At 42.5% G+C, this 27,041-nt stretch overlaps 1 protein-coding gene across 1 annotated transcript in view; it reads left to right on the top strand.

The window, feature by feature from the left end:
- The first annotated feature begins 5,143 nt into the window (after positions 1-5,143).
- Positions 5,144-27,041, top strand: part of vegfc (vascular endothelial growth factor c) — a 217,387-nt gene continuing 195,489 nt past the window's right edge. Inside the window, exon 1 of the mRNA XM_078561783.1 lies at positions 5,144-5,666. Within this exon, the coding sequence (XP_078417909.1) occupies positions 5,529-5,666 (138 nt within the window). The 5' untranslated portion in view covers positions 5,144-5,528. The remainder of the gene's footprint in view (positions 5,667-27,041) is intronic.

The raw sequence follows: 27,041 nt of genomic DNA, 5'->3' as shown, positions 1-27,041 counted from the left end.
TTTGATAATGCTCCAGTGCAGCACCTTGGGATATGTCAAAGGTGCTATATAAATACAAGTTGTTGCTGCTGTTGTTTAATTCTGAGGTGAATGGAACTCAGAAGCCCCTGTGAATAAATAGGAAGAGAATACCTGGGCAAACGTCCAACTCTAGTTGCAATGTACGGGGATAGACATCTGAACCTTCCTGTGTTTAGAATTTGACTTAAGGCACCTGTGCCCTACACCACACCACTGACATATCTGTCTGCACGCTAGATCCACTTCCAGACCTGCTCCAGTCCCATCTATACACACTTCCCCATACCCCTCTCACATAGGCTTACCTCAGTGCTCCAACCTCATTCCTTCCCCCTAAAGCTACAGGTTCACATTCCCTCCCTGTTCAAACCCAGACATTCCACACATAATACTACAGTCCCACTAGACACAGAGGGCAGAGCTTTCCCAGGCCATTGGAAAGATGTTTTGCAGCAAGTGGGCTGGGAAAGTTCTGGAAAGTGACATCAGTCAGGATTCCAATTTTTATTTATTCTTTCATGGAACATGGGCATCACCAAGCAAGGGCAGCATTTGTTTCCCATCCATAATTGCCCTTGAGCTAAATGGCTTGCTAGCCCATTTCATAGGGGCCAAGTACGAGTCAACCACATTGCTCAGATCTAGAGTCACACATAGGGCAGACCAGGTAAAGATGGCAGATTTCCTTCCCTAAAGGACATTAGTGAACCAGATGGGTGTTTAATGGCAATCAATCATAGTCACCATTATTGAGACTAGCTTTCAATTGCAGATTTATTAAGTGAATTGAAATCCACCACCAGCTGCTGTGGTGGTGGGATTTGAACCCATTTCCCCAGAGCATTAGCCAGGACCTCTGGATTTCTAGTCCAGTGGCATCAACACTAAGCCACTACCTCCCCCTGACTTCTGGCATTTCCCAGGCTGGTATTGAAGGCAAGCAGGGAAATCCCTTGGATCTGTTGGGTAAATAATTATGAAGGTTCCTTCGACAGCACCTCCTAAACCCACAGTCTCTACCACATAGGAATACAACGTAGAGAAATATGAGGTTATCCACTTTGGTAAGAAAAACAGAAATAGAGAGTATTCCTTAAATGGTGAAAGATTGGGGTGTGTTGAATTTCAAAGGGTTTCCTTGTTCATGAGTCACTGAAAGCAAACATGCAGATACAGCAAGCAATTAAGAAGGCAAATGGTATGTTGGTCTTTATAACAAGAGGATTTAAGTATAAGAGTAAAGATGTCTTACTAGAATTATACAGAGCCTTTGTGAGACTGTACCTGGAGTATTGTGTGCAGCTTTGATCTCCCTGCCTAAGGAAAGATATATTTCCCATAGAGAGAGTGCAACAAAGGTTCACCAGACTAATTCCTGGGATGGAGGGGTTGTCCTGTGAGGAAAGATTAAATAGACTGGGCCTTTATTTTCTGGCATTTAGGAGAATGAGAGGTGATCTCATTCAAACATATAAAATTCTTACAGGACTTGACAGGGTAGATTCAGGAAGGCGAGGGTCTAGACCCAGGGGACATAGTCTCAGAATAAGGGGCATACAAACATACAAATTAGGAGCAGAAGTAGACCACTCGGCCCCTCGAGCCTGCTCCACTATTCAATAAGATTGGGGCTAGTCTGATTGTAAGCTCAACACCACATCCCTCCCTAGTCTGGATATCCTTTCACCAGCACCCGCACCACTCCCGCCCCCCCACCCCTCCGCCAGCTTACTTATCAAGAATCTACCTTTGTCATAAAAATATTCATTGATTCTGCTTCCACTGCCTTTTGAGGAAGAGAGTGTCAAACCCTCCGAGAGAAAAAAATAATTTCTGGCTATTTAGGCCAGAATTCCAAAAAGGGCAGGCCATTTAGGAGTGAGATGAGGAGGAATTTCTTCACTCAGAGAATAGTGAATCTTTGGAATTCTCTGCCCCAGAAGTTATTGAGTATGTTCAAGCTGAGATCGATAGATTTCTACATATTAAAAACATCAAGGGAAATGGGATAGTGCAGGAAAATGGTGTTGAAGTAGGAGATCAGCCATGACCTCATTGAATGGCAGAGCGGGCTCGAAAGGCTGAATGGCCTTTTCCTGCTCCTATTTCCTATCTCTTTAATTATGAGGTGCTTTAGCCCTGAATTCTGTATTTCCCACCCATGGAATGCATTTCCCAACTTCTCAGGAACCTACCAGTGAAATTGACAAGCTGCAAAGTCTTTGATCAAACGGAAGAGCACCAGCCATGGCCAGGTGAGGCGCTGCTGTCCAAAGTACTTCTGCTCTCAGGGACTGCTATCCCGGCTTGACAGGTGATTGCCAACTTCTTTGAGGTTACTTTATCCCTCTTGCACTTAACTCACTTTCAGCTGCCTTTCTCTGCTTCTCCTCCTCTCCTTCGCCAGGGCATGGGAGCAGCTTCTGCAGTTCCACCTTCCACCTCTGCTGAGGGGAAAGAGCAGAGGCCACACCACTGCCAGCAGGAGCAGGAGCAACACCAGCAGATGCACCAATTGCCTTCTCTTCAACCGCACGCCCTTCCTCTGGGGAAATGGGATGGACACTGAGATAGAGCTGGAAGGAGATGAAGCCACTGGAACAGAGTCTATAGGCTGATGTCCAGCCGCACACCCCGACATGTTTGAACACTAGTGCCTCAGGATGCGCAGGCTCTCATGGCAGGCCCCTGCTGACACCTGCAACCTTCTGGAACAAGGCCCCCTTCCTGGTGGAGCAGGTGGGCATGCATTGCCAGTGGCCGATAAGGTGCCCGTCACTGGAGGGCTACAGCCACCCCCAGCCGGCTCGCTGACTCTCACCAAGTTCTGTGCTCTCTTCTCCTACAAGGAGAGAAAATGGGTATGAGGGTTCATAATGGTTTGCGTCGTGAGAAGGGAAGGTCACCATTTCGGGAGGGTGATTATGAAGCATGGGTACATGAGTCAACAGGCTGCCTAATTGGTCCGGGAGCCTGAGATGGGCTGTTAATTGTTTCGCTTTGATAAAAAGCAGTTTTCAGGCAGGCTGTGTAGGGAGTGGGGTTTCAAACTCAAAAGTGGTCCTGCCGTTGCTCCAGGGATGCAGTTGATAAGATTTCGCCCATTGTCCCACCTTGTCCTCATTCTTTGAGCATTGCTGCAGGAGATCTACCAATAATAAACAATAAAATGATCATAGATAAATCGAAAGCATCTGAGGACAGAAAGAAAGTACTCTTGTAGTGACGATGAATGATTATTTTCTGATTGAATGAATACACTGATACTTAACAGGGGTGTCAATCTTTTAAAAACAGTTATCAATTTCATTAAAATAATGAACATAGAAATAGGTTAATAACAATTAGGTGCAGGATCATTTTTATCTCTATTGAAATATATGGAAGAGATGGATCCACTTAACAGATCGATAAGCCTGAATTCAATTCAATGGTAACTTTCAAAATGGAATTGGATGCCTATTTTGAAAAGAAACATATACAGGTCTCTGGAGATAGAGAAAGGGCTGGGCATTTATTGAAAGGTTATTTCAAAGGGCTAGTCCAGGCACGATGGCCTCACCCTGTGCTGGATGATTCCATGAAATGCAGCACACAGCCAGAACATCTTCAGCCAAGGGTTGACACCACCAGGAGGCATGAGCTATACTGCAGGGCATTCTGCTATCCAAAGGGCCATTCAGAATACAGAGATGAAAATTGTCTGTCATTCTACAATACGTCTTGATTTCAAAGATTAGTCCTGATTTTAAAAATAAATCTGGAAATAAGAAGCTGGTGTCATTAAGAATGACCAATGAAGCTGTTGAATTGCTGTGAAAGCCTAATTAACACCCCTTTGGGGTGGAAACCAGACATCCATCCCAGGTCTTGTCTGCATGTGACTTCAGTTCCATACCAGTGTGATCGACTTAACTGCCCTCTGAGGCATAATGCTGAATCACTCTCAGGGCAGCTAGGGGATGGACAATAAATGTTCTTCTCTCCCATTGATACCCACATCCAAAGAATGTTTCTTTTTATTTTTGCATTTGTTAAAGACTGTACCAGCTCAGTTAAGGATATTCAGAAATCTCAGTCTTGCTGAGTCACCCTATATTGCAGATTTTTTACCCAATGAACAGGCACATGTAATCTAGGCTGACTCTGTACTAGGCTGACTACCATACTAATGGAATACTTCGCTGTCGGAGGTGCCCTCCTTCAGATGAGACCTTTAACCTGCTATTTCAGGTGGATGTACAAGATCCCAGGGCACTGTTTGGAGGAAGAGTAATGGAGCTCTCTCTCCCACAGCCACCATCACTAATCGCTGATCTGCTCATTATTTCATCGCAGAATTGTAACTGTGCAGAAGGAGGCTATTCGGCCCATCGCATCTGCACTGGCTTTCTAAATGAGCGTTTCACCATGTGCCATTCTCCTGCATTCTCCCCATAACCCTGCAGATTGCTTCTTTCCAAATGGTCATCTGCCTCCCTCTTGAATGCCTCGATTGAACCTGCCTGCACCGCACTCTCAGGCAGCCAAATCTTCATTCCCTGACCTGGAAGTTGTTCATTGCTGTTTGTGGGAGCTTGCTGTGTGCAAATTGACAGCACCCCCTGCCTTCCCTTTTCCACACTTACAACAGTGACTACACTTCTAGAAGTACATTATTGGCTGCAAGGCTCTTTGGGATATCCTGACGTGATGAGAGGGTGCTATATAAATGCAAGGCCCCTCTTTTATGGTCAGTGCTTTAAAGAGCAGGAGAATTATCCTGATGGTGCTCTGTGTGCATTAGCCGAGCTGATAACCACAACTAGTGAAAAATAATAAGCCCCAGCACCCCCGTGCAACCTGGAGGGACCTGTCAAAAGCTTCAGACTGGGGGGAAGATACAAGCCAGAAGTTGACATGTGCATTTTATATTATTTTTGTAGCCACGTGGGGATTGTCAGACCTGTTTCCTGGTCGTGTACAGCTCAAATGTGCACGTGTCCCTCTCTCTCTCTCTCTCCCTCTCTCGTATTCCCTGCCAAACTCCTTATATAAATAGTGTAGCGGGGGATCAAATCCAACCCTCGTCTGTGTCGGGATTGAGCTACAGTTAAAGGTTGAGGAGAACTCCGAGCTGTCTGCACATTTAAACATGCCATACCTCCCTCCTTGGCTCTCTGACACCCACCAGCCAGAAGTGCTTTTTCACCCGACCGCCGATGCTCCCTCAGTGAAAGCTCCGCTTATTCAGGCAACACGTGGATAAACTTTATTTTCCTACAAAGAAGTGTCACTTTCCGCTGAAACTAACGATCCAGCGAGCGCCACCGTCCAGGGAAGGCATCACGTATCGTGCGGCTTTAGAACCTGCGAAACCTCAAGTACCTCTCTTTTTCTTGGGGGAGGGGGGGGTATTCTCACCACTCGCCAACCCCCCTTCCTTTCTACCTTGATCCGTAAGGAAAAGGCAAAGGGATCCGAGGATTATTATTATTGCAGTGGACGGCCGCTTGAAACGCCGCCTTATGTTGTATCCCAGCACAAAGATGCTCATTCTGAAGATCGCTCTCTTTCTGATTTACACCGCCTTGCTGCAAAGGGACTCTGCTTACGAACCGAGCCAAGACTATTACGATGATTATCAGGACCTGGGAGAAGCGAAGGTAAGGGTTTTTTTTGGGTGGGGGGGGGTGGGTTGTGTTGGTTTTGCTACTGTTCAACAAGGGATCACCTTCACTTTCTAGCAAGTGCTGCAGGAGTTTCATTGCGGCTGTTACTGGCACGGAATCTGAGGGCAGGGGGAGTTGGGGGCAGTTTGCGAGCTTTCTCTAACATCCATAGACATGCAGATTTTTTATTACACAGCCATGCCATTTTATGTCACGTTTAATACGCAACTTCTCCGTAACTTTGTAACAGATTAACTTTGTAGCTGCCTAATACACTTTTATGTAATGTGAGTGTGTGTAACAATTTAGTACATCTTTGTCATTTTAAATACATGCAATTTTAATACATTTGTGCAACTTTATATATATATGTAACATTTTAATGCATCATTTGAATTTTCAGTATATATATGTGTGCCATTTTAATACGGATATAACCTTTTAATACATAAGTGTAACTTTTAAGACATACATAACATTTGATTGCATGGTGCATATATTTATATAAGGCAGTTTTAGCATTTGTAGAATTTTAGCATGTGCAGAACCGGCCGCTCTCTCAAGTGGGGAAAGTACAGAGCCGCAAGCTGTTTGTAAGCGGCTGGGGGTCTTGAGGCTTTGCTTTGGGTGTTAACTGAATTGTACCGCGAGTTTCCCTGTGACCATTCGCTGGTTGAGATGGCGAATGTTGTCCGTGTGGGTGTCGGTGCCGACAGCAGAGAAACTCCCTGTAGCCTCTCCATACAGACGGGCAAAGGGGTTTCAGTTTATTTTTTTAAAAAAGGGAAATACCCAGGCTGTTAACAGACGGGGGCGCGGATCACATCGCTCTCGACATTATAATCAGTTCTCGAAGAAATTTATGATTAAAATGTATGGAGAACTCTCTGCTTCATATCGGTTGAAGTCAAGCGATCTGTCACAACTTTTTTTTTCACAATAAATTCGCATGTTTACAACAATAGACATTATATAAACTTCAAGAGTGAGAGATACAAGTGTGAAGTGCAGGTATTTATAAATCAGAACCAGATCGGAAAGGCTCCTTCCCTCAGCCCATCAGAGGACAGAAGCAGGGGGGCATTTTTTCCGCTTTTTTTTTAAGAAAAGAGGAATATTTGTGTGTGTGTGTCGCGAACTGGAGGAGGGGACAGCAACAGGGCAGAGGAAGGATTAGAGAAATGCAATGCACCCCCGAGATTTACCGAAATGAATTCCATCCACTGGTGTTCTGAAGAGAGAGAGAGAAAATAGGGGAGTAACTAAGACAATCTATGAGTTGACCATTCTTAATTAAGAAGTGTATAGGTTGTCACTGTCAGGGCAATGAGTTTAAGGCGCTGGAGGGAGGGGAGGGGGTGAGAACAGATAAGAGAGAGTGCATAGATACATGGGGAGACGACAGATGGGGGGGATGGTGCGGGGTGATGGGGGAGTGGACAGCGATGGACACAAATTGAGAGAGAGGATCTGCACTGAAGCATACAGAGAGTGAGAATGAGCACGGGCAGAGAGAGGACACCTACACACAGAGAGAGAAAGGGCACAGGAAGAGAGAAGGGGAAAGAGGGCAGGAGGAGAAAAAGCAGAAACGTCTATAAATTCCACAGACAGCTTACAGAGTGAGATAGCATCCAGATGCACACCTACACAAATGCAGATCCCATACAGAGAAATCTCACACATAGACAGATCTCTCACACACAAAAAAACACAATGCAGAGATCTCAGAGAGAGAGAGAGCGAGATGTGCAAATAGAAAGGTAAGTCAGTGACTTAAAAATACACCTCAAGTACATACATATGCAACTCATATACTGTCATATACACACGGGAAAGCAGGTGAAAAGTGACAGAGATAAAACAGAGAGAAAGTGACACAAAATCATAAATGCCCACACAAAGGCAGAGAGACATACACAGAGTCAGACCAAAGCAGACAGGCTTGTCAAAACCACTTAAACATAAGGCTTTTTTAAACAGGTAGGGCACTGTCAGTAGCAGGAGCTACTTCTCTGGGATGGTACGGTAATCACACCTTCACATATAAAGAAGGTGAACTATTTCTGGTGACTCTCCATCAGAGATTGACTCAGTTAAAATGTGAGAGAAGTGCTTTGAGATAATGGTTCTCTGTTTGAACTGAGCTCTGCTGAAGACTAACCAGAAATATTAAAGTTCCAAAAGGAGGTACAGAGAGACAGTCCTGCAACAGACACACAGCCCTAGGAAGAGAGAGAGAGAGGAGAGAGTAAGAAGCTTTAGGGGCACAAAAGCAGAGAAATCAAGCAAGCAGAGTAGGTGACAGACAATGTATGTATACAACGTGGGCAAAGGGTGGCACGTTTCAACTGGCTAATTGCACATTTTGTGTATGTATACAAAGTGGGCAAAGGGTGGCATGTTTTAACTGGCTAATTGCACATTTTATGTATGTATACAAAGTGGGCAAAGGGTGGCACGTTTTAACTGGCTAATTGCACATTTTAAAAAAGTATGAGGGGCTGAAGATGTGCTTTTACAGTTTTGAAAGGTAAAAAGAGTTCTCTTTCTGCTGTCATAGCTGGAGGGCGCTATCACTCACTGAATGGGCTACTGTAACTCAGTCAAATCGTCTGCTTAGCTGATTAAAACATTATGTCCAGATCCTTAAAAAAAATTGTGGAGTACAGATGTTGTGCTTATGGCATTTTGCAGAGTATATTCCAGTTGAAAACATTTGTCAACACTACTGTGAAAGCCTTAACCCCTCCCTGCTGATGTTGTTTGCTGCCAGCTGCATATGTATTTTCCTCACAATTCCCTTTCATCTGATCGCTTTTCTCTTGCCAGTTTAATTTTGTCCAACTCTCAGCCTTAACTCTTATATTTTCTGGCTTTTCATCATCGCTTGCTCTCTCTCTTCCATTATCACCTGCAGAACTCTATCTCCCACAGCCAAAATTTGAGAAGAGCATTGACTTGATGAAAATGGTTTGGCAAGCCATTCTCCTTTTAAAAAGAGACGGGGCACAGAAAAATCCCATGGCATTTTTTCCATGGTAATGTTATGTGTGAATGATGTGGTAAAATAATTTGATGTAATTCATACCTTTTGGTTGTGTGCGTAAACAAATTAGAAAAGAGTTTGCCAAACGATAATTGCATCCCTTGTCAAAAAATGTAATTATGCCATAAAAGATCAACAAATGTATTCATACATTATGAAGTCTAGAATGCAGTGTTCTATCTGGATATTTTTAAGTGTCTGCAGCACTGATGGAGTGCTAGTATTTGCCCCTCAACCAACCTCATCAAAATATATTAACTGCCAATTTTTGTCTCATTACTTTTGCAGGATATTGCTGTGTGCAAAGTTGTTGCAGTGTTTTCTTATATTGCAACAGTAACTATGCTTCAAAAACACTAACTCATTGACTGTGTAGTAATTTGGAATGTCACTGTATCAATGCAAGTTCTTTCTTCCTCTCCTTCCTTCTATCTTTGTTTATCATGCAACAGGATCAGAGGGCAGTCTTGTTCCCCATAGCACATGTTATAGTATCATTTTGCAGTCCTGTTCCCCATAGAACCTGTAACAGTATCACATATCAGTCTTGTACCCCACTGAACCTGTAACAGTATCACATTGCAGTCTTGTACACCGTTGAACCTGTAACAGTATCACATTGCAGTTTTGTACACCATTGAACCTGTAACAGTAATGCATTGCAGTCTTGTTCCCCATAGAACCTGTAGCAGTATCATATTGCAGTCGTGTACCCTATTGAACCTGTAACAGTATCGCATTACAGTCTTGTACACCATTGAACCTGTAACAGTATCACATTGCAGTCTCATTTCCCATTGAACCTGTAACCGTATCACATTGCAGCCTTGTACTCCATTGAACCTGTAACAGTATCACATTGCAGCCTTGCACCCCATTGAACCTGTAACAGTTTCGCATTGCAGTCTTGTTCCCCATAGAACCTGTAACAGTATCACCTTGTAGTCTTGTACACCATTGAACCTGTAACAGCATCACATTGCAGTCTTTTTCCCCATAGAACCTGTAACAGTATCACATTGTAGTCTTGTACCCCATTGAACCTGTAACAGCATCACATTGAAGTCTTGTTCCCCATAGAACCTGTAACAGTATCACATTGCAGCTTCGTACCCCATGAAACCTGTAATAGTATCACATTGCAGTCTTGTTCCCCATGAAAGCTCTGACATAGCACATTGCAGTCTTGTTCCCCATAGAACCTGTAACAGTATCACATTGCAGCTTCGTACCCCATGAAACCTGTAACAGTATCACATTGCAGCCTTGTACCCCATTGAACCTGTAACAGTATCACATTGCAATCTTGTACCCCATTGAACCTGTAACAGTACCACATTGCAGTCTTGTACACCATTGAAATTTTGACAGTATTACATTGTAGTCTTGTCACAGGAAACTACACATTTTGACTGCAGTTTGACAGCTGAAACAGGCCTACCAGGCCTACCATTTTACCTTCCCCAGCGATTGTGAAAAATAATAGAAAAATATACCAAGGTGCCGAACAAAGCTGGTAGCATGTGGATCCATTGCTGTGGTAATCATGGCACAGCATGAATACATGGTTTCTGCCTCAGAGAAATACGTACAGCCATCATTATTGCTGAAGCACTTCTTAATTGGGTATCACAAGAGAAGCAAAGAAGGGAAGTATTCTCCTAAAGAGGCTGATGCCTGCCAAGCTGATGGAAAGCTATTTTTACAAATCTATAATTACACTATCCTAGGCAGTTGTGACTATCATGACAATAGCTGCTGTGACCTCTGTTGCTACTTGACCATTGATGATAGCAGACTGGGGGAACTAACGTTATCTTATTAAATGCACAAACTTATCTTTTAACTTCAATGAAAAGCCAAGTTCCTTGGTTTAAAAGAAAGATAAGGAGCTGCGGAGACCAGGAATAACTTTGCTGGTGGTTTATATAAACATTCTTAATTTCATAGCAGAGAAGGATATTATTTTTCCTTTACTAAATTTAATAGCCCAGAAATTGCCAGAAATACAAAGGGGAGTTAATGATGGACACCATTATTAGTGTTTAAAACCCCCCAGCAGTTTGTGGTGAAGAAGAGATAGACCATGGTTTCCGATCCTCCTGGGTGATTTGCCATTGGCTTCACCATAACCACAATAATTACCTTCTCGCTGTGAGCTTCCTTCTTGCATATCATAGAATTGCTGGACTTACACCATTAATACATATAAATCTCATAACAGCCATTTAGAACTGGCATTTCATGTTGTAATGACTTGATTTGTGGTCCTGACATGGAACTGAACTATGGAGGCCCAGAAACAGAAAGAGAAGTTGTGGGAGTCTCACTCCCGAAAATAGTAAATTGTTCCTAAAGATTTTTAGTTTTGTAATTTTTTTTTCTCACTTTCCCTTTCTGTCTCCTTTCTCTCTTAACCCACTTCCTTCCTTCCCTCTTTTTATTGTTCTTTCTGTAGCTGATTTGATGTTAATTCACCCTATTATCTTCCATATCATTCACTCTGTTTCTTTATGAGCATATGAACATACAAAATTGATGCAGAAGTTGGCCATTCAGCCCCTTAACCCTGTTCCACCATTCAATAAGACCATAACTGATCTGCTTGTGTTTCAAGTTCTACATTGCCATCTACCCCAGATAACCTTTGATTCCCTGGCCTAACAAGAATCTGTCTCTGCCTTAAAAATATTTAGTGACCCTGCTTCCACTGCCTTCTGAGGCAGAGAGTTCCAAAGTTGCACAACCCTCTGAGAGAAAAACAAAATCTCCTCATCTCTGTACTATAAGGGGGACCCCTAATTTTAAAACAGTGCCCCATAATTCTGGACCCATCCTTTCCATGTCCACCTTGTCAATACCATTCAGGACCTTATATACTTTAATCAAGTCACTCCTCACTCTTCTAAGCTCCAGTGGAAACAAGCCCAGACTGCCTATTCTCATAAGACAACCCGCTCATTCCAGGTATCAATCTAGTAAGCCTCCTTTGAACTGACTCCCAACACATTTACATTCTTCCTTTAATAAAACTGCACATAGTATTCGAGATGCAGTCTCACCAATGACCCGTATAACTGAAGCATAACATCCTTCTTTCATAATAAAAGATAGCATTTTATTAGCCTTTCTCCATCCTTTGATTTCAATGGTTATGCAGATAAAGCATTGGACCTGATGTTGAAGAGGTCCTTAATGCCCTGATAACCTACTTATCAGCTCTCACTTACAGCACTTTGCAGTGCAAAGATAAATGTGCTGATGGGTGCATTAAAACATCAATTTCACTGTACTGTGCCCTGCACCAGTGACTTCTGGGCCAATGTTAAACAGGAGAACTTAAGTTTCAGCATAAGTGTACTGTTAATTTATTATGAATGCAGTGAAGGCACTTTTCAGAAATGAATGCATGGTCAAAACTCCTGCTGTGCAGAGTGATTTGCCTCTTTAATGGGCATGGAAAACCATTCTACATAAGAGATTCAGTGACAAACCACACCTTGCTGTTAAATACTTCTACTGTTACATGAGGGAAGATTAATGAATGGTAAATTGTATGTTGAAGCCATGTACTTGTAATAGTTCCTACTTGTTTTCCAATCTTTGTCATGCTAATAAAGTTGTTTTATTTGGCAGTTGATTCATTCCTTTATGATGGTGTTAAAATATATCACGTGGACAATTTAGTTACTGAATAGTTACAATATCTTATAGATAGAAACAATCCTTTTAAAATTAATTTCAAAAAGGATTGATGTTAAGTATCCTAATATTGCAGAGATGAATGCAACTTTCCTTATCAGCATGATGTGATGAAGCCCACTGATATCTGGATTAACTGCCTTTGGGGTATAGGTTAGTCAAAGTGATGTAAACTGCACCTAATGTTGGAAAATACTAAGCAGTTTTGAGTCCTTATGCAAGATGACACCCTCAAATCACTATGTATGTCACTACGGAAGAAACTAGAAGCAAATGGGAAATTGAAAGTTCAGCCCCACTTGCTCGAGTCACCTTAAGCATAAGGACCCAACTAGGTGGGATCCCAGACATAGGAGGCCAGCCCGTGTGTATTACTCAATATTTATTCTCCCCGCAAAACAGCTAACATCCACGAAGCATCCTGATCCAAATGTATGTACAACAATGGTAACAGCATCATCTGTTCAATGTATGTCTTACAAATACTGAGGATAGTTTTAATCTAACTTGCAGGCAGAAAATCCATGGGATCTGATGGAATGGATTTCACACCCTGCCTAATATTACTCCCTATCCATTGGAGAGTAAAATTGGACAGGGTGCATAACCAGCATTTCTCCCAGTCAGTCTCTTGACAGATGGGTGAGGTTGAAAATGGGCATTTAAAGATTATCAAACACTGACAAGTGTTTTGCTTTGCTGAGTAATCTGGTTATGATAAAAAGTCATTTACCCAAAACTTTAATTAACTTTATTTCTCTCTTCACAGATGTTACCTACCAAGCATTTCCATTATTTGTTTTTATTTCAGATTTCCAACTTTGGGAGCATTTTTCTTTTGTAAGAATAATGTAGTTATTTTGATCAGACCTGAAAATACAGAACTTTGCTGAATTGAGTGCAATGCTGATGATGAAGTATCTTATTAAATAAGCGGTGCATGGAACTTGCTCAACACTGTGCAATGGTATCTATATCTATTAATCTTTAATTGTGCCATTGCAGCTAAGGTTAAAAACACATTGGGCAGAATTTTCCCCCCGTTGGGGGGAGGGATGTTTAAGAGTGGGCGCATAGAGGCACGCCTCCAATCAGCACCCCCAATGGAGGGCACGCTGCCATTTTATGTGGGTGGGCCAGTTAAGGCCCACCCAGTGTGACGTCCGCAAGGAAGCGCTCCCTGTGCAGGTGGGGAGGAGGGGGATTCCCTGAGCCGATGGTGCTGCCTCAGGGCGATCGGCTCCACATTAAAACATGTTAAAAACAGAAAAAAAAGTTTCCCTGACATGTCGCCTGATGTGTCGCATGAGTTGGGACATGTCACACTTTTATTACATTTTCAAAAACCTGCATGAAACCTCATCCCGCCCGTGGATGAGGTTTCATGCTTTTTCCAATGCCCGCCAGGGCTCCCGGCCTGCCCGCCAACCTTAAGGTTGGACGGGCAGGTCCACTAATTACGTTAATTACTTCGTCAATGGCCTCAATTGGCCATTGACAGGTCGGGCGGGTGCACAGCTGATTCGGCTGAGCCCCTGCCGACCTGAAAATTGAAATGGGGCGCTGTGACATCGGGAGTTCCGCCTGATGTCACCCCGTGTCATTTCATGCGTCAGTGAGCAGGCCCCGCCTCCCTGTTCGCCGACCGGGAAATTCTGGCCATTGATCATTGTTGCCCCATAATTGCTATAACACACATAGTGGATGCTTTCAATGAAATAAATATAAACAACTCAGTAGAAATGATCTAAAATGGGCAATGGTGTCATACTAAGGGCGGAATTTCACAGCCCCGCCATGGCAGGGGCAGGGCTGTACAATGCAGTGAACCATTCAAAAGTCCATTGACTTCGGCAAGACTGTAAAATCCCAGCAGTGTAAAATTCTGCCCCAAGAGTTTCTGAATCCTTGTGACTGGGTGATGAAGAGAATGATTAGCAAGTAAATCAAAGATATTGCCTACAAATGATTGGTGCAACTTCACAGTGTGCATACCAAAAGCATTTTGCGTCTAAATTTGATGTAGATATTGTAAAACTAGAAGAACAACCACTGGTACTTTTTAAACTAAAGTATTGTTCAAATTCAAAGGAATAATAGCAAATGAAGTTAAAGTTAAGGTTTTGTATAAGCTCTCAGTTGGTCAGTTGGCTAGATGGCTAGAGTGCAATGCTGAGTAATACCAATGGGCGTGGGTTCAGTCCCCATACTGGCTGTGGTAGTTCATGGCAGCCTTGTCTTCTTTCCTTCCCTCAAGCTTGTGGAGTGGTGCCCCTCAAGCTCTGAGCTGCCAAAGAATTGTCTCCCTCTAATGGAGCGAGATGCCTATAGCCCTTTGGGACCATGGCTAAGATGCTGATGTGAGCTTTCATTTGCAATTGTAGTCCTGGTTCTGCTTTTAACAGCCTAGTAAAATTGATCAGCACTCCTGTATTCCTTGATATTTTAACCAGTTCTTTCTTTTAATTTAGCCACTACATTGGGGTTCAATTTGTTCAATGAATGGGTCAACACTGAATCCCTCTAAGGCTGTAAAATGGCTCTAAGTGATTCAGTGTTGACCCATTCATTGAACAAATTCATGCAAATCAACTGTTATTGGATTCTGCGCTCATTTTTCGGACAAACTGCTGTTGTTCATGGCTCTTATGGATCAGCAGACTCATATCACCCACAGTTTAGCGAATTCTTGGGCTGTGTAGCATCTTCGTGTGTTGTAGCTATTGACCCCAATTAGTGTATGACCTATGACCGCAGTTAGTATAGGAGATAATGGTTCGTTTACATAATCTGGAGTGTCATGATTATTTGCCAGCCTGGTTATAGTATCCATGCCCCTGACTTAATATGCTTGCCGCATTAACCCAATAGTGGTGCTGATGTCTCTAATAGTGCATTCCCATGACTAAATTAGTGACAGTGTGAAGCCAGAACCATTTTGTAGTATTTTGAAATGATATTTATCCCACACCAAACATCACTAGAATTGATGATATGGTTATTATCACAGTGTTTACTTGCACAAATTGGATGACACGTTTACTATATTAATGACGAAACTTCAAAGGTACTTTAATGGCTACAATGCACTTTGAGATGTCATGTGTGATGCTATATGAATGCAAGCCTTTATTTCCCCCCCAACCAGTTTGCTTTCCAAACCCAACAATTAGCATTGAAAAATGATGGGGAAAGATAATTAAAGGCCATGTGTCCTGCCTATCAATACAGTGGGTTGTTTAGTTTATTTAAAGTATAGATAGCCCTGCCATGATTACTGCCAGTGAGAATCATATCACAGGCCTTTTACTATGTTAAATGTATATCATTTTAAACCCATTAAGTGAAAAATGTGTGCATGCCTTTACCTAAATTGGTCTGCTTCACTGGGCACACAAGCTTTAAAATAAATGTAGTATCAAGAATAGAAAAGTTTTATCAGTGAGAGTGTAATCATTTTGAGAGTGTTTTATAAATTAAAATTACTGTTTGGGCTGTGCAATGCAATTTCTCTGGGTTGCAGTCTCAACTTGCAAGCAGTAAAGTTTCATATTTACTTGTACAGGAAATTATTTAAAGCAGTTTTTGGCAGAAGTATCACAGGCTGCAGGAGCATAGGAACAGGAGTAGGCTACTTAGCCCTTCGAGCCTGCTCTGTCATTTATTTAGATCATGCCTGAACTTAACTCCATCTTACCCAATTGGTTCCCTAACCCTTAATGCCATTTCCTGACAAAAAATCTATTGATTCCTTTTTGAAATTTTCATTTGACTTAGCCTCAACTGCTTGTTGCGCTAAAGAGTTGCTGGTTCTCACTACTCTAGCATACCTAAGCGAACGTAGCTGGACTGTCTTGGGCATGATTCTGAGTTGGTGTTGGAACATCCTTACAGTGAGAACGGGGAATTCAATCCAGGATACTCTCATGCCTTTCCAAGGGAGCAGTTCAAGAAAGATATCTCCACAGGCCTGAGAATCCTCGAACTCCCTTCTGGGAATGATGCCTGAGAACAGAAGGAGGAGGGTATTATTTCAATATTTTTTTAATATTGGCTATGGCCCAACCACATCCCTTGAGTCAGAAGGTTGTGGGTTCAAGTCCCGCTCCAGAGACTTGAACACATATACTTGTCTGGCATTCCAGTGCAGTACTGAGGAAGCACTGCACTGTTGTCCTTTAGATGACAAGACTTTGATTGCAATCTCAGGTGGATGCAAAAGATCCCATGGCACAATTTCATGGGAGAAGAAGCAAGATGGAATTCTCCTCGGTGCCCTAGCTAATATTTTTCCTCAACCTCCATCACTAAAACTCATTGCTATTTATGGCACCTTGCTATTTGCGTATTAGCTGCAGATTCCCTACATTATAACAATGGCTACAGCTGATAAGTACTTCATGGCTATGAAGCACTTTGGGATTCCCTCAGAGAGACTATATAAGTCCAAGTTTTTTTCTTTCTGATTGATATAGTTTTATGGCTGCTTGCATTGAATCCAGTTTGTTACACCAATATTGTACAATACACTGTGGAAGGTACAGTGTATGTTGTACACTGAACTAATGCAAGAGTCTTGCATTGTCTTGGCATGTGAGTAGCCCTGGGCCCTGACTTGTCTTAAGAGCTAAAAAATGTTTCGGCAGGTTAATTAGTATTCAGACAAAGTGCACTTGTAGTAGAATTGACACCGGGTGATATCATATCCTGCTGTTCTCAACACTGAATTGCACTTCTATGTATGTCATCCAAAGTTCAGGAAGTTCTTTTACCTCAGCAGTTTCTAAATAGTTTTAAAGTGACAACTGGTCTAATTTCTCAAACATTACTTCAAAAAGCCAATTTCAACAGGCCCAATATTGGTGAAAGTACTTTGCAGTTTGTCCTAAATCCCACTTCTCCAGTAAGAAAACTAGCACACTTCGAGGAAGCATAGATTATCAGTGGTTTTTTGCCTTCCCTGCATATCACAGCTCTGAAGGTCACTAAAATTCAGCATTCCATTTATGTAACTTCTGACCTTCAAAATCACAAGGCTTTTGTGTCTGGAAATAAATTCATTTGTAGAGCAGTACTGCACATTAAGGCTAAAACTGTGATCAACCTCTCCAGTAACTCCATTTTGGCAAACTACAAGTTCATTCCAATCTCTTGAGGATCACAGTCAGAGTTTAGTCCCTAAAGTGAGGAGTTTGTATTTCTTTTAGTTTATTTTTAAAAAAAATACTGCTAATGATGAAGTATTTTGTAGTTGTACACATTTCCACAACTGTACTTCAAATACTGAATGTTGGAATTCTTGGACAAAGTAATAAGAGGGGTGGGAAAAGGGCTAGGAAATGGGATTACAAATGTTAGCCCTGGTCAGAGAGCCAGTACCCATGCAAGCATGAGGGATGAAAAAGTCTCCTATATGCTGTAATTTACATTCTTCTATGTAATGCAGACAATGCAGTCTACTGTTCATTCAAAGTCATCCATTGCACAGCAACATTTGAATTATCCAGTATTTTGAATGAAGAAATTTAATTAAATCAGCATTTAAGTTGTTTTTTTGTCTTTGCAAATTAATCATTTGAAAGAAGTGGCCTTCAAATTAAAAGGAATATATTGTATGTTGAAAGTGTTACATCAAAGGAAAAGAATAACCGTGTGCTGTAGGAACATCTGAAGAATTGAAGAGCCTTAAGTAGAGAAAGTACGGGAATGGCACCAAAACTCAAATATATGAACCCAAAATCAATTTCACAATAATTAGCAGTAAATCGGCAATCTCACCCTGGAGGTCACAATGTGCATTGTTGTGTGTGAGATGGAAATCCCTTACTTATAAAGAAAGGCTTGCATTTACATTCACACCCTTCATGCCTCAGCATGTCCCAAAATGACGTGCAGCAAATAATGTAGTCTTTATAAGTGTATTTACTGTTGTGATGTGGGGAGCTAATTTGAGAACAGCCAGGTCCCACAAGGAGCAATGTTATAATGAAGTGGGTTATAATCCTAGCTCCCTTTTGGGACTATTCTGGATCAGGCATACTTTGTTTTAATTCATTCACGGGGCATAGGCTTCACTAACTAGGCCAGCATTTATTGCCCATTCCTAATTGCCCTTAAGAAGGTGGTGGTGAGCTGCCTTCTTGAACTGCTGCAGTCCATGTGGTGTAGATACACTCACAGTGCTGTTAGGAGGGGAGTTCCAGGATTTTGACCCAGCGACATTGAAGAAATGGTGATATATTTCCAAGTCAGGATGGTGAGTGACTTGGAGGAGCATTTCCAGATGGTGGTGTTCCCATTTATCTGTTGCCCCTGTCCTTCTAGATGATAGTGGTCATGGGTTTGGAAGGTGCTGTTGAAGGAGCCTTGGTAAATTCCTGCAATGCATCTTGTAGATAGCACACACTGCTGCTACTGTGTGTCGGTGGTGAAGGGAGTGAATGTTTGTGGATGTGGTGCCAATCAAGCAGGCTGCTTTGTCCTGGATGGTGTCAAGCTTCTTGAATGTTGTGGGAGCTGCACTCATCCAGGCAAGTGGGGATGATCATCCTCAGATGATCGCTCTCACTTAAGGTTGATAAAGACAGTCCTCAAATAAATGTGTCCGAAGAACTGGTCTAAATCTCCCTGAAGGAAAGGAACCACCAGAGAATATTACCATCCTCCAGATAGCGTTTTAAAAATGTTTTAGCTAGATTATAACCAGCCAGACATTATGAGGGTCCAGGCATCACTCCTCAACAATGTACCTCTCCACTGAAGGGTGTACGGAGATGAGTTTTCGAGTTAGGATACAGAAGGCTATATGAGACAACATATTTTTTTAAATATTGTAAGAGTTTATTAAAGAATCGAATGTGCACTTCACTTTTGATGGTAATTCAATTACAACATTGACAATTCCAGGAAAAGTAAATATAATCTTGTTTCTAATAGAGAATCCAGGTCTTATTAATGTTACAGAGAGATATTTAAGATATCCATCAATATTTAAAGTAATATTTATCTTAAATCCTGAGAAGAAAGTTATCAAGTCTAGCAAGAATACCTCTATTCCAGTTAAGGGGAGAACTATCATCACTACACTAAAGTAGCTACCTTTACCTTGAGAGACACTGGAGTGAATCCAACGAATCTAAAAATCCTACTGCGTAGTTCCAATATTTATACCCGAAAAGAATTAAGCTAGCAAGAAGCACCTTGAGCACTCATCCGCGACAACATCCTTTGTTTTTCGTCCACATCCTTCAATCAAACAGGATACTGAGAGGTGCAGACAGTGGGGACTCCCTTGAAACACCCAGTTTCCAAGATTCACTTAACAAGTTGTTTATCCTTAAGGTTGTCCATTGTTAGATTGTAGTATGTTATGATTTACCAATGTCTTGCTGAAATGATGTATAGGACAGTTCCTGTTTTTTTCTTGCCTTGTGATGGATGATATACCATATTCTATGCTACAGAGTGGCATTGTCCTTGAACACACAATTATGCCTGGGCATGTTTATAAAACCTTTTAAACCTTTTACTTTCATCCAGCAGATTAACTCTGCTTTTAATTTTTAATCTCTACTTCACAGAAGAGTAACAATATTAATCCTATAACTCCATATTTATGCCTGGATTATCTTATAGCTTCATACTTATAGCTGCATTCCTTCACACAATGACCAGATAATGTATCTCTTGGTTGGTTGTGCAATAAGTATGAGTCCGAACTCAGGGGAGAACTCGACTATTGTTCTTCAAATTAATACCATGGGATCTCTTATGTCCTCTTCAGCAGGTAAATAGGACCTTGGTACATGTGCAGTATGGTTTAGCATTAAGGCAGAATACTAGGGCAGAGTCAAAAGACTTTGACTCTGCGTATAGCCATGTTACATGGTCCCTGGAATTTCTTGAAGTAGGATAGCCTCCCATTCTCTTGCACTAACATGTCCCACTCTCAGACATAAATCTTCATCCATACCACATACAAGGTTGTGGTGCAAAGAAATCATTATTTATATTAAAGCTATGTATGACATATCTTAAAAATCAAGGCTTAACATGGAACCAATCATTAACGGTAATTGTTACCTCATATCACAGTGGAAATGTGAATAAAGCTGTTTAAGGATCATTTAATGAGAATTTAATCTGTCTGTGAATGCTGGAGTTACTATTAGCAAGTGTGTATTCCTTGCTTAAATACAGTCATCTTGTGGCAGAATTATAGATACGATTAGTGTATCAAACTGTATTGGCTTGCTTACAATCAGCTGCCTTTTTCCAATTTTCTCATTTGGAATAAGAAGATGATTTCCAACAATTTACCCCCGTGATGTGGCTTTTAAACACCCAGCGCAGAATGAAACTGGGCCATACACATCAGAAATCTGGCAGGTTAGATTCCCACCTGTGCTGGGGCTTGGAGAGCTAGAATTAGTTTTTACACTCTTGAGTTCAGGTCTGGCAAAAATTAACCAGGTTTCCAGGCCCAATATCTATCCAGCGATGCTGCTGTGGGAAGTTGGATATGAACAGGACCTAAATAGAGTCATCACAGCACAGAAGGAGGCCTTTCGGCCCATTGAATTCCGCTTTGTTCAATTGGCCCCATTTCCCCTCTCTATCCCCATAGCCCTCCAGGTTTAATTCCCTCAAACGCTTGACCTAATTTCCTTATGAAATCATTGATCATCCCTGCTTCCATCACTGTTGTAGCATGTGTGCTGTGAGGCCCCATTAGTCCGACAATCAAATGATAAGTTTCACTGAGCGTGGGGTGGGGTGGGGGTGGGGTGAGGGGGGTAGGTTTCTAAAATGCATGCCTTTGGCAGGGAACCTTGGCTGCTGATTGTACTAATTGAGAAATCGCTGGCACACAGCCCATGGTTTCCCTGCTAAGGATGGTCACCAGCCAAGGTTCCTTGCAGAAGTGAAAAAACATTGACCCACGAGAGCTGACCACTCAAGACCTGGCAATGGGTGGGAAGAACAAGCATCTTTCAAACCATATCCCTGCAAGGAGCAGCATCGTCAGGAATTTGGGTTAGATATGGCTCTTCTCTTGCCTTTATAGCACACATTGCCACATCTCTTAGCAACATCTGACCGCACTTTGCAGACAATGTAGTGCTTTGAGGAGCAGCGTCTGTTGTCATGTTACATTAGTTCTAAGTTGCAGAGTGGGAATGGGGAAATATAACTCTTTAAAGCTAAAAAACATTGATGGTGATAAATCTTCAACTCATGTCCCTCATTTTATTTATGGAAGACTGTCAACACCATAAAATGGGTTGTCACATTGTGTTGTTGATACAGGTATCAGAATGTAAGAGGCATTGGTAATTGACTTCGGAATGACATTTTAAGTAATGGTTTTATATCAGTCAATCCAGCACAAGGTCATTTAGGACAAATCACGTGTTATTCCACCCCCCCCCAACGTATGCCCAAGGATTTACCTTGCGAACTGACTGACCGCATGCAAGATTGGTGAATGGCTGGAAGTGACTGATATATTTGGAATCTAGTGACAAGGCTATCTCTGGTGTTTAGTATTAAATAGCACTGATTTAAACAAATGGGGACTTCAACCCTGACCACGTGTGCTATAATAGCTTGACTTTTATGACTAATTCAAAATGTAACCAGTTATTATTTCAGGACAGATGCAGTGCTCCACAACTGCTGCACAATCACTCATTGTTTCAAAGTTGACGGGAGGATTGAAAGAAGCCGAGGTGACATTTTCCCTGTGCAATTCCCTGCTGCTATGTTGGGAAACCAATCAATCAAATAGTTAATCCTTTAGCAGTTTGCAGTTTTTCATTCCATTGCTGTTCACTGTCACAATATTGAGGTCAGTTTTTGATTTGTGTGGTTTACAACCCTCACATTCTAGCTCTGTACCAGTCAGGACTCCAGGGATAAAGAGCAGAGCAAAGTGTTAAAATTAGCGTTAGTTCAGTATGTAGTACTCTCACCTCAGAGTCAGACAGGTCGTAGGCTCAAGAGGCCTGAGCACAATAATCATAGTTTAGACTCTCAGCGCAGTACCGAGGGAGTGCTATGCTGTCAGATCATGTCTTTCAGATGAGATGTTGAACCGAGGTCCAGTATTTCAATCCAAGTACAAGTATAAAATCTCACCATGGTGCTATTTCAAAGAGCATTGAAGTCTTCCACAGTATCCTTGCCAGTATTTGCCTCTCAAACAACAGCACCAATGTGATGATTATTACATTGCTGTTTGTGGGACCTTGCTGTGTCCAAATTGACTTCTGTATTTCCCGAATGACAGCAGTGACTACACTTCAACGAAGTAAAGTGCTCTATCATCATCGTCTATCCCTCAATTCGATGATGATGTTTAGTCAGGGCCACCAGTTTCTGCCATGGATCTTCGTGTGACTGAGCAGGCCGATCCTCGATCTACATGTCTTTGAGTACATGGGGCAGGATGTCTCACATAGTATTAGGATCCAGAGTGCAGGATTTTCTTCCTTTCCTTGTCTGCTTTGCCACCGCTCTGCCTCATCGTTAAGACAACAAAGCATGATACAGCTTGATGGACAAGTGGTCGCCATTTTGAATGATTGGTAGCAATCTCCTCTCAGCCATTAATGCCAAAGCTGCCGCACTTCAAGGAGAGCTTCAGAGTGTCTTTGAAGCATTTTCTTTTTCCTCCCCTGGAACGCTGGCCATTTGGGATTTGAGAAAACAGGACCTGGCGAGGGAAACGGTTTTGACCACCTGGACACAGTGTCCAATCCATCAAAGTTGATTTTGCAGGGGCTTTCCCTGAGTGTTTGTGGTTCTGTCTTCAAAAAGGATACTGGATTTTGCTTGACAGTCCTCTCATTGAATACAGAGGATGTGGCAGAGGCATTGCTGATGGAATTTCTCTAGCGCTCTTATGTGTCGCTGATACACAGTCCAGGTTCCACTAGAGTACAGAAGTGTCCTGACGGCAACTGCTCTGTACATTAGGACTTTTATTGACGTGTGGAGATCAAATCTTTCTCTAGTTCCTTACTTTTTCTAGTTCTGAAGAAGAGTCATACAGACTCGAAACATTAACTCTGTCTTTCCCTCCACAGATGCTGTCAGGCCTGCTGGGTTTTTCCAGCAATTTTTGCTTTTGTTTCAAACCTTTCTCCAATGCTTCTTCAGTTCTCGCTACTATCTTTTTCTTGGTATAATAGTAACTATTGTGCGGTTTTAAAGTGGCAAACCAGCCATTTACAGCAGGCCCCTGTTGAGTTGAACAAATTTCATTGATCTTGTTAAACTGCAAGCACAACTGAGGTTCACGTTCTTGATCAATGCCTTCTTTGGAAGGATGGCAAAGTGGTTATTGATGTGTGGATGCTGTCTGAACAGTTGCACATTTTGAAAAGATTACATGGGAGAGCTTTCAATATTGTGACTTTCAGAATCTAGACCACTTTCATAGATTAATGCATGAGAACATAAGAATATATAGGATCAGGCAAAGGCCAGGAGACCCAATAGGCCTGTCACTGTTAAATACACTAACCCCACCTACCCATCTTTCACCATTCACCTTAACCCATTCTCACTGCAAAATATTTCTAGTTGTTCTATGAACCCACTTGTGTCATGCACTTCAGTCCCTGGACTGGCTTGGAGTTGCCATTTTCCAGTGATATCCTTTGCCGGAATGAGTGACCTGCATCGATTTACTTTGTCAGTTCCCTTGATTATCTTGAATAATTTCAGTTGCGCAGCATTTGGATGCTGATTGGAGACATAAAATGAAGGAAAGTTTGAGTGAATTTATTGCGAACTTGTGCTTCACCCTTATTGCAATTGCTCGGAGAGTAGCAGAAGGGAGGGTAGATGAATAGTCTAATTTTAAAACATGAATCGCATGTTGTGAATACATATTGCCAGGGAAGTTATTTGATGCCCGCTTCCTTTCCTCCCTTCAGGAAGTGAATGAGGAGGAATTTGATTTTCCTCTTTGATCCTCCCGTCTCCCCCGTGAGGAAGCACCGGGCCCCTGAACATTCCACAACAAGTTATGCTCTCATCATCAGATGGACGAGACTGCTTATTAAATCAACTCGCCACGCTGTTTTTGAGAAAACCAAACTTTGATATCTTCAGAAATGCAATTCCTCTTCATCGGCATCTTGCCAACCTCTAACTGTACTAATGATGAACTTCCCAAAATCTTACTGACAGAGATGCACTTCACTGACAGGGCCCACATGATGGCAGTGAGTGGGGTCTATCACTAGAGCTTGTGCAGCTGTGAAGAAATACAGCCAAGTTAGTAACTCATTTCTGTGCTGTCTTCAAATTGTGTAAAACTAGCCACTTTAATCTTTGAGTTGATCACTACAGATTACCTCGCAATTTCAGAGAAGTGTAAAAGTAATAGGGTAGTAATAGTGGGGGATTTCAACTTCCCCAAAATTAACTTGGTTAGTCATAGTGTGATAGGTTTAGAGGGAGCAGGATTCTTAAAATGCATCCAGGATATCTTTTTAAGCCAGTACGTAGACGATCCTACAAGTGAGGGAATGAAGCCAGGCAAGTGGTAGATGTATCAGTTGGGGAGCATTTTGCAGGGTAGTGATCATAACTCCGTTAGATTCAAGGTTGTTATGGAAAAGGACAAGGATGGGCCAGAAAGCAGAGTTCTAAATTGGGGGAAGGCCAATTTAATAAGATCAGATATGATTTGACCAGAGTGAACTGGGAGCAGCTACTTTTAGGTCAAGCTGCGAGGAGATTGGATCCGATCCCCACCGGACAAGCGGGCCCCGCTGCCATTTTACGTGGGTGGGCCAATTAAGGGGGGGGATTCCCCAAATGCAAGAGTGCGCTCTTTCACGCACGCGCACGAAAGAGCGCACATCTCCCCAAGGCTAAGTGCTGCCGCAGGGAGATCGCTGAAAGGTTTTCAAACTTTAAAAGTAGAAAAATAAAACAATCATTACCATGTCCCCCTCATGTTACAATGTCACACGAGATGGGACATGTTAATAAATTGCACATCAACTTTAATAAACTTTTTAAAAACCGACATGAAACCTCATCCCGCCGGTGGATGAGGTTTCATGTTTTTTCAGAAGCCCACCGGGGCTCCTGGCCTGCACGCCAGCCTTAACGTTGGATGGGCAGGTCCTTTAATTGTTTTAATTATCCTGTCAATGGCCTCAATTGGCTATTGACAAGATGGCGAGTGGACAGCTGATCGCGCTGTTCCCCCGCCTTCCTGAAGATTTAAACGGAGCGATTAAAATCGGAGATTCTCAAGAGGCCAGAATTAGAGGCGCATAGATATCTTGGAGGGTTATGGGGCTGGAGGAGATTGGAGAGATAGGGAGGGGTGAAGGCCATGGAGAGATTTGAAAATAACGGTCAGATTTTCAAAATTGATGCGTTGCTTAATCAGGAGCCAATGTAGGCCAACAAGCAAACGGGTCATGGGTAAACAGCATTTGGTGTGAGTTGAGACAGAGATAGCAGAGTTTTGGATGACCTCAAGTTTACGAATTGTACAATATGGGAAGTTGTCCAGGATTGCAATAGAATCGTCAAGTCTGGAGGTAACAAAGGCACGGATGGGAGTTTCAGCAGCAGATGAACTGAGACAGGGCAGAGTCAGGCAGTGTTACGGAGGTGGAAAAGAACAATCTTAGTGATGGCCTGGAACGTTTGTTGACAGCTCATCTCAGGGTCAATGACACCAATGGTGCAGACATCAAGCACGGGAAACGGGCACTGCTGCAGCATCTACACGAGCTTTTCTGCCTCTGCTGGAGGGAGGGGGCAGTGCCTCAGAATATGGGTGATGCAAAGATTGTGATCCTGTACAAGAACAAGGATGACTGCAGCGCTTGCAACCACTATCGAGGCACCCTCCCTGCTGAAAATCGTGGGAAAAATATTTGCCCGTGCTGCCCTTGTCAGACAATGCACCCCGGCTGAACGCATTTACCCTGAATCCCAGAGTGGTTTCAGAACTGGAAGGTCTGCAATTGACATGATCTTCTCAGTCCGGCAGCCACAAGCGAAATGCTGTGCACAAGGGAGATCTCTATGTATTGCCTTCATCAATCTCACCATGGCATTCAACCATGTGAGCAGAGACTTTCTAGTTAAGCTACTGGAGCAAATTGGCTGCCTGCTGAAGCTCTCAACATGATCTCCTCATTCCATAACAACAGGCCAGCTATCACAGGACAACATGGCAATAACTTGAGATCCACAGTGGGATCAAACAGGGTTATGCTCTGGCATCGGCACTGTTGCCTATTCTTTCTTTTGCTGCTCTGATATGCCTTCAGGTCATCTACAGATGGTGGCTACTTACAAACCAGAGCTGACGTTTTCAGTCTTGTTGGACTGAATTCCAAAGGCACCAAGTCCCCATCAGAGAGTTGCTGTACACTGACAAGGCTGCACTGGTGTTCCGTACCAAGGAATACCTTCAGTGGCAAATGGGCAGACTCTCTTAGGCCTATAGAGAGTTTGCATTGACCATCAGCATCAAGATGACAAATGGCCCAAGACCTGGATAACATATGCTAGACAGGAGAAGAGGCCGAACATTTTCCACCTGCACTGTCTCAGATGTATCCTTGGCACCT

The sequence above is a fragment of the Cetorhinus maximus genome, chromosome 2, assembly GCF_964194155.1.
Source record: "Cetorhinus maximus chromosome 2, sCetMax3.hap1.1, whole genome shotgun sequence".
NCBI classification, from domain to species: domain Eukaryota; kingdom Metazoa; phylum Chordata; class Chondrichthyes; order Lamniformes; family Cetorhinidae; genus Cetorhinus; species Cetorhinus maximus.
The sequence above is the reverse complement of the archived record's forward strand: the minus strand, read 5'-3'. Positions and strand labels throughout refer to the sequence as shown.